Below are 13796 nucleotides of genomic sequence, written 5' to 3'. Positions count from 1 at the left end.
AACACCACTTCCTCCTGGGTATAGCAGAGAATCTTCAATTTTTTTTTTTTTTTTTTTTTGAGGGTTTTTGAGGGTTTTTGTTTCACAGAGACACTTACTCAGGGCTTATGTGTAGACAGCGAGATTAACTTTGGCTGGAGCCAAATTACTTTGTAGTGATGAAGCAAACAAAATCACTAAGTGCCAAATATATTCAATGTACTTCCAATAACCTTCCTTGAATTCTTCTTCAAGGGCAAATAACTCCTCTCTTGAAATTGAAATAACTAACAAGTATAAAACATTTCAATATAAAGAACTGCCACATCACCACTTATCCATGATCCTTAGCAAATTTTGCAGCACTGTAGCTTAGGCAGCTGCAGCAACAGCCCAGATATAACATACAAGGATGTGAGATACTATTTTGAAAAGCAGTAAACATTAATTTTCAATTTGGGGCTTGAGCATTTCCCATCTAAATAAAGAGTAGTACAGATAATAATGAAGGGCGTAACTAAATATTGCCACAAAGCTTATATTACTTTTAACCCTGGCTTATAAGTAAGTACATAGTTCAGGTGAATTCACATACGCTATTATCAGATTAATATAAATGCAACAAAATTTAATCAAAATTATTTATGGTGTATCAACAAGATTTCTTTGTGTAGAGAAACCCTAGGAAGCTGAATTGAACAGAAAATGCTCCTAATGATTTTATATTTTTGGAATAAATCTATCAAATAATCATATTTTTCTAGCTCTTCTTGGGTTGGGGAAGAAATCACCTCACTTTCCATGTTTTCCATTTGCAAGAAATGGCAAGATAAAATATATAATGAAATACTCAAATGGCAGAGAAGTCTATTTTTTCTTGCTGACTAGTGAAAAGTGTACTTCTGTCTCAGAAGTTTATGCCATATATTGAAGAATGAAATATGCAGGCAAGAAGCAACTTTTTAATGTAGTATTAACAGGCATACATCCAAGTCTGCAAGTATAATCTCTGGGGATCACAAAAGAATTCTCTGAAGTGTGAAATCACAGTACGTACTTCAAAATATGGCAAAATTGCAGAATTTAAGATAGTTCTATAAATCAAGAATTTGGAACCAAGATCACAATTATAAAAAGCAAGACTCAATCCAACTATGGAGAAGCTGTTTCTCTATAATAAATTGTTCAATACTTCTTCAACATTTGTATTTTAGAGCTGTAACACTTACAACTAAAGTCATATGCTTGTATGTTCTTTCTTGTCAGGAAGCAGCATTTTCTGTTGTAAGTTATGTTTTCCTCAGTGAGTCATAAATTAAAGAACTTTCCAGAGGAACACCAGGAACAATGGTTCGAATTTTATAATGCAGCATGCATTAGAATACCAAAAGGCTTCTACTGCACTTTAATGACTCATTTTGCTGTTGAAGAGGAAATGCCAGCTGATGTACATTAAAGTTAATAAGGACCCGAAGGAGCTAAAACTGATACTTAGCTTCAAGTATCTTTGGTACTCACTGTAAAGAATTGTGCCATTTAGAGCAGTTGTTTTCACTGTCAAGTACAGAGTTGTCAGATTGCTTGTTTCCTGCCCAGATGCAGTCCTGGTCTCAGATACAGATGTCAGAGAAGGTAGTTTCAAATAAGAATTTCCAGTGAAGGATGGAAAAAACAGTGCCGTGTCTGAAATGAACAACAAAAAGCTAATTTTATTAATTTATTACAAAGTAAAGTAATAAAATGCAAGCACATTTAAAAATATCCTTTTTTCCCCCATACCTGTCAATAGCATCATCAACCATATTATTTGCTGAGCATGCATATAAATTTATTTAATTTCAAATATTCAAATAAAATATGCAGAAAATGAAAAAGTTCTAGCATCTGCCTATTACCAGAAGTGAAAAGACCATTATAGGAATGACTACTGCCAGAAGATGCAAGTTCAAAAGGCTGTCACAGATTTTCATCTTTACAGATGTGCCAGTGCAGAACTTTTGTCCTATGATATGCCTGTGGAGTACTTTTCATTTTTATTTCTAGACAAGAAACGCAGTTTTTCTCAATTTTCAGGATACTCACATTTTCTGGGTTTGAAATTATAAAGAGGATGTCACTGGGCAGCATATGCATTTTTCCACTACACTACTCTGGAAATGAATAATTGTTAAGAGAAAATTTTTAAGTGTGAAGGCGTAACATTTACAATGTTGATTGTATTCATTACTCTAGTCGTTTTTTTTTTTACCCTGTAGACAAGATAATAGTATCATTAATGCAAGAAAAAATAGACTAAAACTAATTGAGGTTAGGCAGCAGGTCTTCCTGATGCCTTAAGCATCCTATTTAAGCAAAACACCTTAAAGATTGCTCAGACCGATCACCAGGGATATGAGTAAGAAAGAAGCAACAAAAAAAATACTTTGAGTTCAGGTAATATTTTTGCAAAGAAGTTTTTAGTTTAATGAACTATAGCTATACAATGGATCTGTGAGTGATGATTACACATAGGCATGACTAGTACATGTTTTTGTTTTTTTTTTTTTTAAATTTGTATTCATGTTATTAATGTTTTGTTTGTTTGGGAATTTGACCACTGTTTATCCTCTGCTGGTTTTATTGGGCTTAAGAAGAAAGGACAAAAGGAAAGGCCTAGCTAAACAAGCACATGTTGAAGGACAGTTGTTAAAAAGACCCCACACCTTGACAGCAAAAGAAGGGCAGGATGGAAAGCAATTACTAGTTATGTTTATAAATGACAGGTCTGGAAAAGTTAGAATTGTTGGAGAAAGTGGAAAAAACTATGGAGTGAAAAAAAGGTCAGTGGCATTGCAAATCAGAAGCAGACCTACATGATTATGAGAGTGTTGTTTGCCTAATTAAATTCATACTTTCAAGAGAAACAGTACTAGGAGATCTAGCACTGTAGTGCAGGGCCACAAACATGAGTGAGGGGCTGGGTCCTCTTTCACATGAGGAAAGGCTGAGGGAGCCAGGACTCCTAAGGCTGCAGAAGAAAAAGCTTGGATGGATCTTATCAATGTCTATAAAGACATTGGGATGCAAAAGAGGGAGCCAAACTTCTCTCAGCGGTGCACTTAATGGGCAATGTGTTGGGGTCTCCTCCCCTGCCATGGAGCCCTGGGAGATGGGCCCTGGGGGGGAGACACAGGGTCTCCCTGCCCCTGGTCAGTCTCATTCCCCATTGGTTGGTTTGTGTTCCCCGGGGTGGCCAAGGACCCTCGGGTCCCGTGACTGCGGAGTTCCTGAGCTGAGCCCCGGCCACGTGGCTGGAGAAATAAACATCTCTGAAACATCTACCACGAATCTGTCCATATATACTTCCTTTCCCAGGACTCCTGGTTTGAAATATAGGTGTGTTACAGTAATCCCTGCTGTAACAGCAATGGATACAAATCAAAACCCAAGAAATTACACCTGAACACATGAAAACTCTTTTTGACTGTGAGGATGGTCAAACATCAGCATAGGTTACCCAGAGAAGTTTGTCAGGTCTCAATCCTTGGAGATTTTTCAAAGCCTGACTGGGCATGGTTGTGAGATACCTGTTCTAGGTGATCCTGCTCTGCTTGAGCGGGTGGTTGGACTTGAGGGTCTCAAGATGATGGTCCCTTCCAACCTCAACAAATTGGTGATTCTGTTATCCTTCGCAGAGAGGTGCTGTGCAGTCAACCTTAATTATTATTCAAGTGCAGTGCCTTTAGAAACCTCAGTGTAGTTCAGTATTCACAATATAGTGGTACACTGAGCAACTGAAGCTATTAAAAAGTCTTTTATTAGGTACTTTAAAAAAACCCCAAACAGTCAACTTGGAGAGTAACTGTCCACAATTTATATTCTAAGTTAAAATTAATCTGTGAAGTTTCTTTCAGCTAGGTGAAGGGAAAGGGGAGATGAATGAGGAGGGGAAGGGAGCATGGTATATCTGGGCAATCTTGAAAGGAAGGACAATCTCATCAGTCCTTTAGGAAGGATAGCTCCCTTCAAAGGAGAGACCTCCCTTAAAGACTTAAAACTTTCTGGGGAGTCCAGCACCTTGCATCCAGAAGTCTATGCATTAATGTATAGGCAAAATTACTGAGAAAAGATGGTTTTTTGAGTGTTGTGTTTGCACCTGAAGTGCTGCGCCCAAAGCATCCTAGGCCTCCATCACCACTGCTGTGAAGTCCTCTCAGAAATCAGCAGAAGAGACACAGAAAATACAGGAACTGCATCAGAAACAAATGCATACCTGGCCAAAAAAGCCACCCAGAAATGCCAAGATACAGAGAACATCCTCTTCCCTATGGTGTGCAGGCTATTAGCCTGCTGATTCTTAGCAGCCATTTTCTGCCCGAAAGCTGTACAACAGCTGCAAGCTGTTGCAAGCCTACAACACCAGTAAAGAGGTCACTGAGAGCACAGGGATTAGTTTTCTGTTTGGATGAAGGGCCGAAGTGGGAGAAAACAGATTGAGTCTGTGTATTAAGAACCTAAAACCTATGGCTGTGATAAAGTACACAGATAGAAATCTATGGGCAAAGCTGCTAGTCTGGACTAAATTTTTCCACATCCCTCATTCTACTAAACTCTTAATTGGCAGAAATTAGAGTCCCATGCAGCACTGACCAAGACTGCACACTGGTAGGATCCATGAATCAGATGCAAAGAAGGGCATATGTTGAACCACAATGAGCTAATTCTCTACCGCAGTATGAGAGTATTTTAGTACTGCTTTCTAGCAATACTTACAGATCTTCATATTTTAAGATGGTTGCTGGCAATAAATAATTTTGTCTTTAATTCATTACACAGGACAGGCTAACAAGAAGAAATAGTTACTTTATTCTACCCTGGGTCCACTATCTGATGCTGTCACCTCTGTCCATGATCACAAGGGACTGCTCTCCACTGGGGCAGTGGTCTCCAAAGTGAGTGGAGTGCATGTATCCTAAAGGGTTCTCAAAATAATTAATTAGGACCCAGAAACAAATAAAAAAATACTCACATTTTAAGAGTAAAGAAGATTACAAATAATTCAAGAGAAAAAATTTGCAACAGAGACTGCATGCTTGAATTATCTGACAAACACATATTGCTAAGAATTATACTTTAACAATTTAACTGAAGACTCAGATTTTCTACTGAATTAAAAAGGTTTTCTGGGATATTATTTATGACAACTTTCACAATAACACATATTACAATGAGAAAATATTGAGAAACATTGACAAGTTTCTATTATATCCCTACTTGACTTTGTCTTAGTCAGGAAATAAAGAGGAGTAAGGGGAAGAAAAATGCAATGCAAATGCAAAATTTGGAATCAATCTGTTACCAATCCTGCCTCTAATTTTCCCTTTGCATTCTTTGTTTTTATGACAAGTTTGGCTTAGCACTGAATTCTATTAAATTCAGTGGAATTCCATTTAAAATATTTTTCAGTCCTGAAGATGTTGACTCATCAGCTGCACCAGCCATCACTAAATAAATTCAAATGAGAACTAAAAAGACTTTTAACATCACAAAATCCTAGAAAGAGAAGAAATGTATTCATCTTCTGGTAGGAAAATCAGACCAAACATCTGACTAAACTTGTCTACAATCTACAGGGTAGATAACTTCATTGAATGTCCTTGCTCCTCTTCAATAATGAAAATAAATGGGTAACACTAGGATGTGATTATCCTCACCCAATCATGACCTAAACCTGCCTATTTCTCTCTATTTGCTATAAAAGAACTTGAGGGTCAATAGTTTAGCTGTAAACATGTACACCAGCAATATCTGAAGACAGGAACAATTCTCATTCTTGTTGCTTGTACATCAGAGCTAGATGGCCTGCAGAAGCATTTTCTTTAGGCAAAAACAAATTAGTACAGTAGGTCTGAGTTGAAATGTTAGAGATGTGAACTGAAAAGGATGTCAGAATATTTAATCAGGGGTTTAAACTCTGAATTTGCTGCTTATATCTTTCAATTAAAGTGGTAAACATCCTCTGAAACTTATGGACAGATTCTGTGCTTGTTCTTTTCCATCACTCAGAGATATAATAGAAGCACAGGTGATAAAAACTTTGTCGAGCAGTGCAGCAAACCTTTTCCATATTATCAAGAATGGAGGGGTTCCCAGCAGGCAGAAAGTCAGTTAAGCAGCAATATCAAGGGTCTGATGAATACATGATCTGCTCTATCCATCTCATGCTCACAGAATATCCCAGGGAACCAAATTTAACCACCTTAGAGTAATGCATTCTTTTATCTCATGTTCATGGTGTGAAGAAAATCAAAGTGAAATAAATATTCAGAAAATTCCTAGGGATTATGTCTGGTACATATGAAATCTGACTTGAGTGCTTCATAAAGCATCACATGCACCTCCAACAGTACAGAAATACAGTAACTATTTCCTATGAAATAATTGATTAGCTGAGTTCAGCTGTTTCAAGACAATAAAATATGAAACCAAATAAATCTTACCCCTGCTGCTGTCACTCATTTGTCTCAATGCACAAAAGCCTCCTGCCTGCTGTAACTGAACTCCTACATCACAAAGCAAAAAATCCTCAAAAAATAAAATGCATGGCTTCCTTTATCAGGCCAGCCTGGTGCCTTGTTGCTAATGCTCTCTGCTGTCAGCTGGGAGGTCTGAAATCAGATCACTGACTTAATCTCTCACTTTGTAGACTGCTAGGGCCTTTAAATGGCGGAAAGACAGCACATTTAATTTGTAGTTTATTAAGACTCAAGAGGAAGCACTGAGAGGCAATGGGTCACACAAGCAATTTAAGAGCAGGACATCAATTCATTTTCATTGAAGTAAACTGCCATACAAGTGGAGCAGTAAGAGAAGAAAAGATTTAAAAAAATTTAGGAAAATAAAGCAGATGATATTCAGCAAGCATGCATCTGCAAAGGTACAATGAAACAAAGAACAGAAACAGGGATGATCAAAGGGTTGGCGTTGCTTCCAAATGGAGAAAGAGAACAGGCCTATTCACCGTGCAGAGGAAAACGGGAGTAAGAAATGGCAGCTCCATGTCTTGGAGCACAGTAGGTAGGGGTACTCAGTTACTCAATTATTGTTACTATCAGGTCACAGGCTTGAAAAACAAAAGGAGATTCTTATTAACGTTTTTCAGAATGTTTGGTGTAATTTATTGCCAAAAGATATTATGTGGGTCAAAAGTATACTAAAAAATAATGAAAAATTAAGAACAATACAAGAACAAGGGAAACTAATCCACCAGACTAGCAAAAATAATGGAACCACAGGTCAGGAAATCCTAGTCTTGTTGATTGGTGGAAGCTGAAGTAATGCACTTGGGGGAAAATCTCAGTTGTCCTGTTTGATATCTCCTTTTCAAAGAGCAATGGTTTTTCCTCTGAGACAGGATATTGAGCTCAATGTCCTCCTGGCCTGACCTGACTCATGATTTTTGTGTGACTTGTTCTGCTCTGCGTATCAAGACTAAGAGTGCGTGACAGAAACTAAGAGATGCAGACCATTGAACATAAAGGAAATTAATGATTTTGTAGATATCTGAAGCATATAGCAATTGTCATCACCTAGTGCCTAGAGTTACCCTCCTCTTTTGACAACTGTATTGCAATAAGCAGATCAACCCAATGTAAATATGTTATTAGATTTATTTCAAGAAAAAAAATAGTTTATAGCTCTAGCATTCCTTAAATACAAAGAAGTTGAAGAGTTAACGGCATGTCTGACAAAACAAGATCATAGTAAAACAGTCTGATGTTAATGTGCTTTGTGAAAAAGAGAGCCACAAAAAGAAGAAAAAAATATTTTCATATTCCTATTTTGTAGGTCTCAAAATTCCTCTTCCAATCTCAAATTTTAGGAAGGCAGAATCACTTTTTAAATTTTTTTGCCTACACTCTCAGTTTTTGTACATCAGCAAAGGTATAACTGCATTCATTTATAGAAGATGAGAATTTAGTCAATTCTCGTGTCTGTGTGAAAGGATGAAAATGACCTGTGTCAAAATAAGAAGAAGCTTATTCAGTTAATGGGCAACAAACATTCTAAACTGTCCAGATGAGATGTGCTGTGTAATTATTAAGTTCTGTAACTTTTTCTGGATGTTGCATAGACACGTAAAGTCCAGATGTGTCAGCAAGTACAACAGGCTGACATGAAAAAGAAAAAGGAAAAATTTTTCATTCATATTCACCTCAAGATTTTGTGAAAATAGAAATGACACCTCAACAGAAAAACAAAAAATAGCGAAGATGCTGTGTGTTGAAAAAATCCCAAACAATCTACTTATTTTTAGCCCAAATCCACAAACAGAATTAGCCTCTTACTGCCTGTTTTTTGATAGTTTTGAAAACAACACAGTGATTTGTCTTTTTCTGTTTGATTAGTTTCATCTCCAAAATTTATTACTTTTCTCCTAAGTGCATTGGATTTTGAAGCGGAAAGAATGTTCTTAATTGATACTTGTACCTCATCAGATGTATTTTACCACCTGCATTCAAAATGATGCATAAGTGCTTCTCTTTTCCTGAATTTGACATAGAGGAAATTGGGAAGCTATTATCTAACATTTTTTCAAGCTCAACATATTTGACAGGAAATATGATCTTCCTGCAAAAACACCAGAGTTTTATCTATTTTTAAAAAGCACCCCATCTAGGAGGGAAATGAATGTCCTTTATATCTTAATTTATATATTTCTATCTTTCCCAATTACAGGAGAAAATCTAAGGCAGACTTTTAATATGAAACCAGAATTTAAACTGGAGTTGTCATATTGCACTACCATATTTGATGCTGAAATGCTGGTTGCTTTGAAGGTCGCTATGATACATATTATGGCAAAATTTAATGAAGCAAGGCTTGTAAAAATCTTTTGAAGTTCCCTCATTAATATATTTGTTCTATAAAATATCACAGAAGATCTACTTGAACATGAGCTTTCACAGTTTTGATTCACATCTACTGAACTAATAAAAGAAGCAAATGAAATAAAGTATTGGTTTTCAGTGGGAAAAGAGGCAGCTGTCATAATATGTTTGAAAAACTGATATTTTTCACAGAAACTTGATGTACTAGAGATCATATATTACTCATTGCAATGAGAACTGTTTGATTCCACAACTGAATGGGTCAAATAACTTAACTCTCTATTGGTTTGCAGTGAGCCTCAGGTAAATGTGTACATATTTCATTTGTACGTTATAATTCTTATGTTTATCAAAATTCCAAGGCTTTTTTTTTTTTTTTTTTGCTTTGTTTTATGGGATATCAATGTGTTTTCAGTCACTTTAATTTTATCTCTGCCATCTAAGTTTAATTTTATTCTCTGCAATGGTGCTTGAACACATAAACAAACATTCCTATCCCAAAGGATCTTAGAAATACTTGAAGAGTAATTGGCTATAAAAGTTTAATTTGGAAAAATATTCAGATTTTTTTCAGTGTGTGTCATATTTAGTCAGTTGAAGAAGAATCTTCTATCTGGATAACATTGCAGACTAATTTGTCATATGGTTGACACCAGATATTAAATGATCAATATTAAAAGTGAAATGCAAGCTGCAGTTTTAAGAACACTACATTTAATGTGCTCATATAACTAACACATTTATGTATTGCTACATTGTGTATGCAACAGATTTTTATTACTTTTCTGGGAGATTTTGATGAAATTTTGATTAGAATTTCCTGTTATTATTTAGCTCTATAGGTACATAATTTACAGAATTGTGTAAATCTAATCTAATCTGAACTTGTTTTCACAGGTTCAGGATGCAAGCAAAATAGGAATATGAAAGCAATTTCTTCTCCATCTCGTAATTATATTAACATCCTGTTATGGCTTCTTTTGGGAACCATGTAGCTAACTCAAGGGCTTGATGGAAAAAAATCAACAAATAACAAGCAAAGAAGAATATTTAAAGGACAAAATTATTAACAAATTAAGTTAGTATAAGAGCATGAATTAGAATACCAGATATTTCACTCTGTTTGCCCTTTCCTTTGAGGATTCAAAAGACAGAAGTTTTTTGCCTTCTGTTTTGCTAATGTAATTTATTTATTTTTAACCTAAATTGCAAAACTATAAAATGGAGAAGTATTTATGTAGACATCTAACCTATTCCTTTTATTTATTTCCTAACATTTAGCACTGTAATATTAGTTAGGAATTATAAAGCTAGAAATACCACTTACATATAATGATCACTTTAGACATTTACACTAGACCATATGTAATGCTGGTCTTAGAAAAGTATTTTGATTCAAAATATTACAATTGATTTTTAATATAATTACTCTGTTAATATTTAACAATAACAAAACAACAATAACAAATCTGAATTGTAGTAACTTTGATTGTTTTCTTGGCAGTTACACGACAGCAACAATTGGGGGAAGAGTGTAAATTTGCAAATATTCATGTTTGCTTAATCCCAACATCAATAATTTCAAAGTATTTTAATTGGGCTCAGCATTGTAGGTGCACAAACTAGTTCAGCCACATGAAATTTCAAAAGAATATTACAACCAAGTAAGGAAACTTATCTGAATTAATGTAATGAGATGCCCAATTGAAAAGGCATAAACTTGAACAATTCTTAATCTTTTAGCAGCCTTATTCAGCCAAGTTGCAATACTCTCTTGCATCTTAGGTTTTATTTTGGCTACAGTCTTTAACCGTAGTGCCCTCACTCTCCCACTTCCAAACATAACTGGTAGAAGTGGCAGATGAGATGGGTGTTCAGTATTAGAACTTTCAGTTCATCTGCTTGCTTTTCTTCCACTGATTTGGTGTGACAGTGTTAGCAAACCCTGTGGGTGTAGGAGGAACAAAAAAGCAATTGTTCAATATACCTGTACACTGCCTTGTTTGTGCAAACTCTGGCGTGGATTTTTGGGCAGGGCTTTGAGCAACTTGTTTTATTTAAAGATGTCGCTCCTTTTTTTAGGGAGAGTTCAACCAGATGACTTTTAAAGGACTCTTCAACCCAAACCACTCGATGATTCTATGATTTTATTAAAGCAGAAGTGACTGAGCAGTAGACAAGACACTAACTTCCTTTCCATAGCTGCTGCCTCTTGGGTCAGTGTAAATCCCTTCTGAGAAGAAAGGAAGAAAGAGGGGGAAGACTGTTTTCCCAAGGAACAGTAGAGCAAGCTCCATTTGAAGACAAAAGAAGCCTACAGTATGGCTGCGAACACAGCATCCCCAAGCCCATTTTTTCTCCCTTTCTATGCTACTTGACCAAAAATGCCTGCCTAAATTGAGTCCCAAAGGTAATAAAAGGCCTATGAAGAAAGCCACTCCTCTTGAACAGGTCTTTTTGCAGCCCTTTTTTTCTTACTTTGCATTGCGGGTCTGACTTTTGTCTATACAGGGAGTTAGTAATTTATGTTCCATGAAGGATAATTTTAGACAAAGATTTCTTTCATATTTTGAGGTTCTGTCTGAAAGAGCAGGAAAACAGCTCTTCGACTCTAGCTTTACTTGGGAACCTGAAAAGTGGTTACTACCGACTAAAACATCTTGTTTCAAAATCACTTCTGGTACTCTTTTCCTACTTACTGCAAAATATCACATGCCTATTTATTTCACCACATGCTAAAATCTTCCTTTTGTTTAACTGTACAGAATTAGATTTTAGCACTACTATTACCCTCTTTGCATTGGTGTAAACTCCAGCAGGTTGTTGAAATTAAATTAATAGCAAGGTGGTCAGTGAAAGGACAGAAATAATTTTATCCTACAGAAATGTATGTGCACACAAAATATTTCCTTTTCTCTGTGGCTTACTGCAGATTTGAAACACATGAGTTTCAAGATAAGCAAAACTTCAGCTTGATAGCAGTTCAAGTCCAGGTGTCCAAGTTACAGCACCAGGATATAGTTTGGAAAATGCACTAATTGAAATGACAAAAATGATGGAAATCAAATGACAAGTTATTTTCCAGCATCTGCCAATAATTAAGAAACAGTTTCTTGTGTACCTGGATATTTCTGCAAAGGATCCCAGGAGGTAAATAATCATCTCTTCCTGGCAACAATATGAATACAGAAACATTTGTCATGGACTAAAGTAATCCTTGTTCCTCAACACAATGTAAAAGAGAATTTCTTAATCACGGTATGAAACAGAAATAGAGCTCAAGTGAACCTAGCTTCATTATGAAAGACAGACAGGTACTATTAAAAAATTGCTTGATTTTTTCTATTGTTTTAGTAATTGTTGAGCTAAGGAATTCATCTTGTGGTATCTTATTTTCAATTAAATATCTATTTTTAAATAATGTGTTGCATTCTCTCATAAATCTTTAAACTATTTGTTTCATCAATGTCAATGATTTTCTCATGTAGTGGGATGACTTCCACTTTACTTTTAGGGGGAAAAAGTGATATTTCTAGGAATTTTCCATTATGAGACCTGTTTAACATTTGAGTAGCAATTACAAAAAAAGCCTCAGCACTGCGAAGCTGATATTGAACTCTTTGTGGAACAGAGAGTGAACTTAAAATTTAAGATTTTAATGTAATATAAAATCAAGACAGTCTTCCCCGCAACTTGGTAATAAAAAGGATGGGAGGTAAGTAATCATTCTCTTACAGAATTTAGGAAATTATACGTATTTTGGAAGTGAGGACAAAGTAAACAATATGCATTTGAAATATGGATGACCCTTTCTGCTGCATTGTCAAAATACTCTTCCTCACATTAGTACAAATGCCTGTGGATGGTCTGAGAAAAAAGTCCATCATAATATGCACACTTTGCTACTGGTAAGTATCACATCTGAACTCATAGGACAGCAGTATGTTTTAGGTAAGAGATGCTTAAGTACTGATTTACACCACGTGAAGGAATTGTGCTCCCAGCTAGAAGGACAACTGAACTCCCAAAAGAAAAGGAGAAATAATAATTACATTTAAAACATGACTTTTAAAAAGCCCTCAGACAGGCTTCTTAGGTTTTCATCCCCCACACCTGTCCTAAAAAGTTACCTACACGGGGCTGTCCCCCTGTATCCTGGGTTGCAGTGTATTCTATTACCATCCTCATGAGCTGTTGAAACCAGGTGGGGCAGTGTTTCTTTGCCTCCTCCCCCCGGACTATCTTGCTGTTAATGGCCCATCAATGCCATGCATGACTCAGAGATAACTCCCTCCGGACTATCTTCTGTTAATGAGCCTAATCAACACCTGCCTCATGACTCATCATCCCCATTGTGAGATGCTCCACCCAGAGGGAGAACCAAGCATTCCATCCTGGATATAAACTGAGATTCTGAACACCAGAGAGAACGCTCTTCCCACTGGATTTCCAGAGGACAGGAGCTACACAGCCACCATTGGACTTTCTGAGGAAGAGCAGACTCTTTTACTACAGGATCACTGCTTCGACAGAACCACATCCACCACTTCAGGAGGACTGCAGCCACCATTTTATTGGACTGCTACTGCCACCCTGACTAACAGGGTGTCAGGTTGCATCCTGACTCTGTCAGTTTGAACCACTGTTTTCGGGGTTTTTTTGTTTTGTTTTTTTCCTTTTAATTTTCCCATTAAACTGTTATTCTGACTTGGTGCCTCCCACTGGTTTGTTTTCAGAGTAGTACAACCTGTTTCCCCAATAACCCAACAGAGAACAGGAAGTATTTGGAGTCTGTGCTGTCCACTAGGTCAGAGCTCCAAACTCCTTACTTGGGATCCAGAAATCTTCAGATGCCATGGTGTCCAGGTCTGAGGAAGGAAATCCTACACTTCTGGACACCCATCACATCATCCAGGGGTTTACAGATTATGGTCTACTTGTTCCAGA

At 36.5% G+C, this 13796-nt stretch overlaps 1 protein-coding gene across 1 annotated transcript in view; it reads right to left on the bottom strand.

Annotated features, from left to right (window-relative positions):
• EYS (eyes shut homolog) overlaps positions 1-13796 on the bottom strand; it is an 852840-nt gene that overhangs the window by 149304 nt on the left and 689740 nt on the right. Inside the window, exon 38 of the mRNA XM_019287512.3 lies at positions 1498-1662. Coding sequence (XP_019143057.3) covers positions 1498-1662 — 165 coding nt within the window. The remainder of the gene's footprint in view (positions 1-1497; positions 1663-13796) is intronic.

The sequence above is a fragment of the Corvus cornix genome, chromosome 3, assembly GCF_000738735.6.
Source record: "Corvus cornix cornix isolate S_Up_H32 chromosome 3, ASM73873v5, whole genome shotgun sequence".
NCBI classification, from domain to species: Eukaryota; Metazoa; Chordata; class Aves; order Passeriformes; family Corvidae; genus Corvus; species Corvus cornix.
This window is presented reverse-complemented; position numbering and strand designations above follow the sequence as displayed.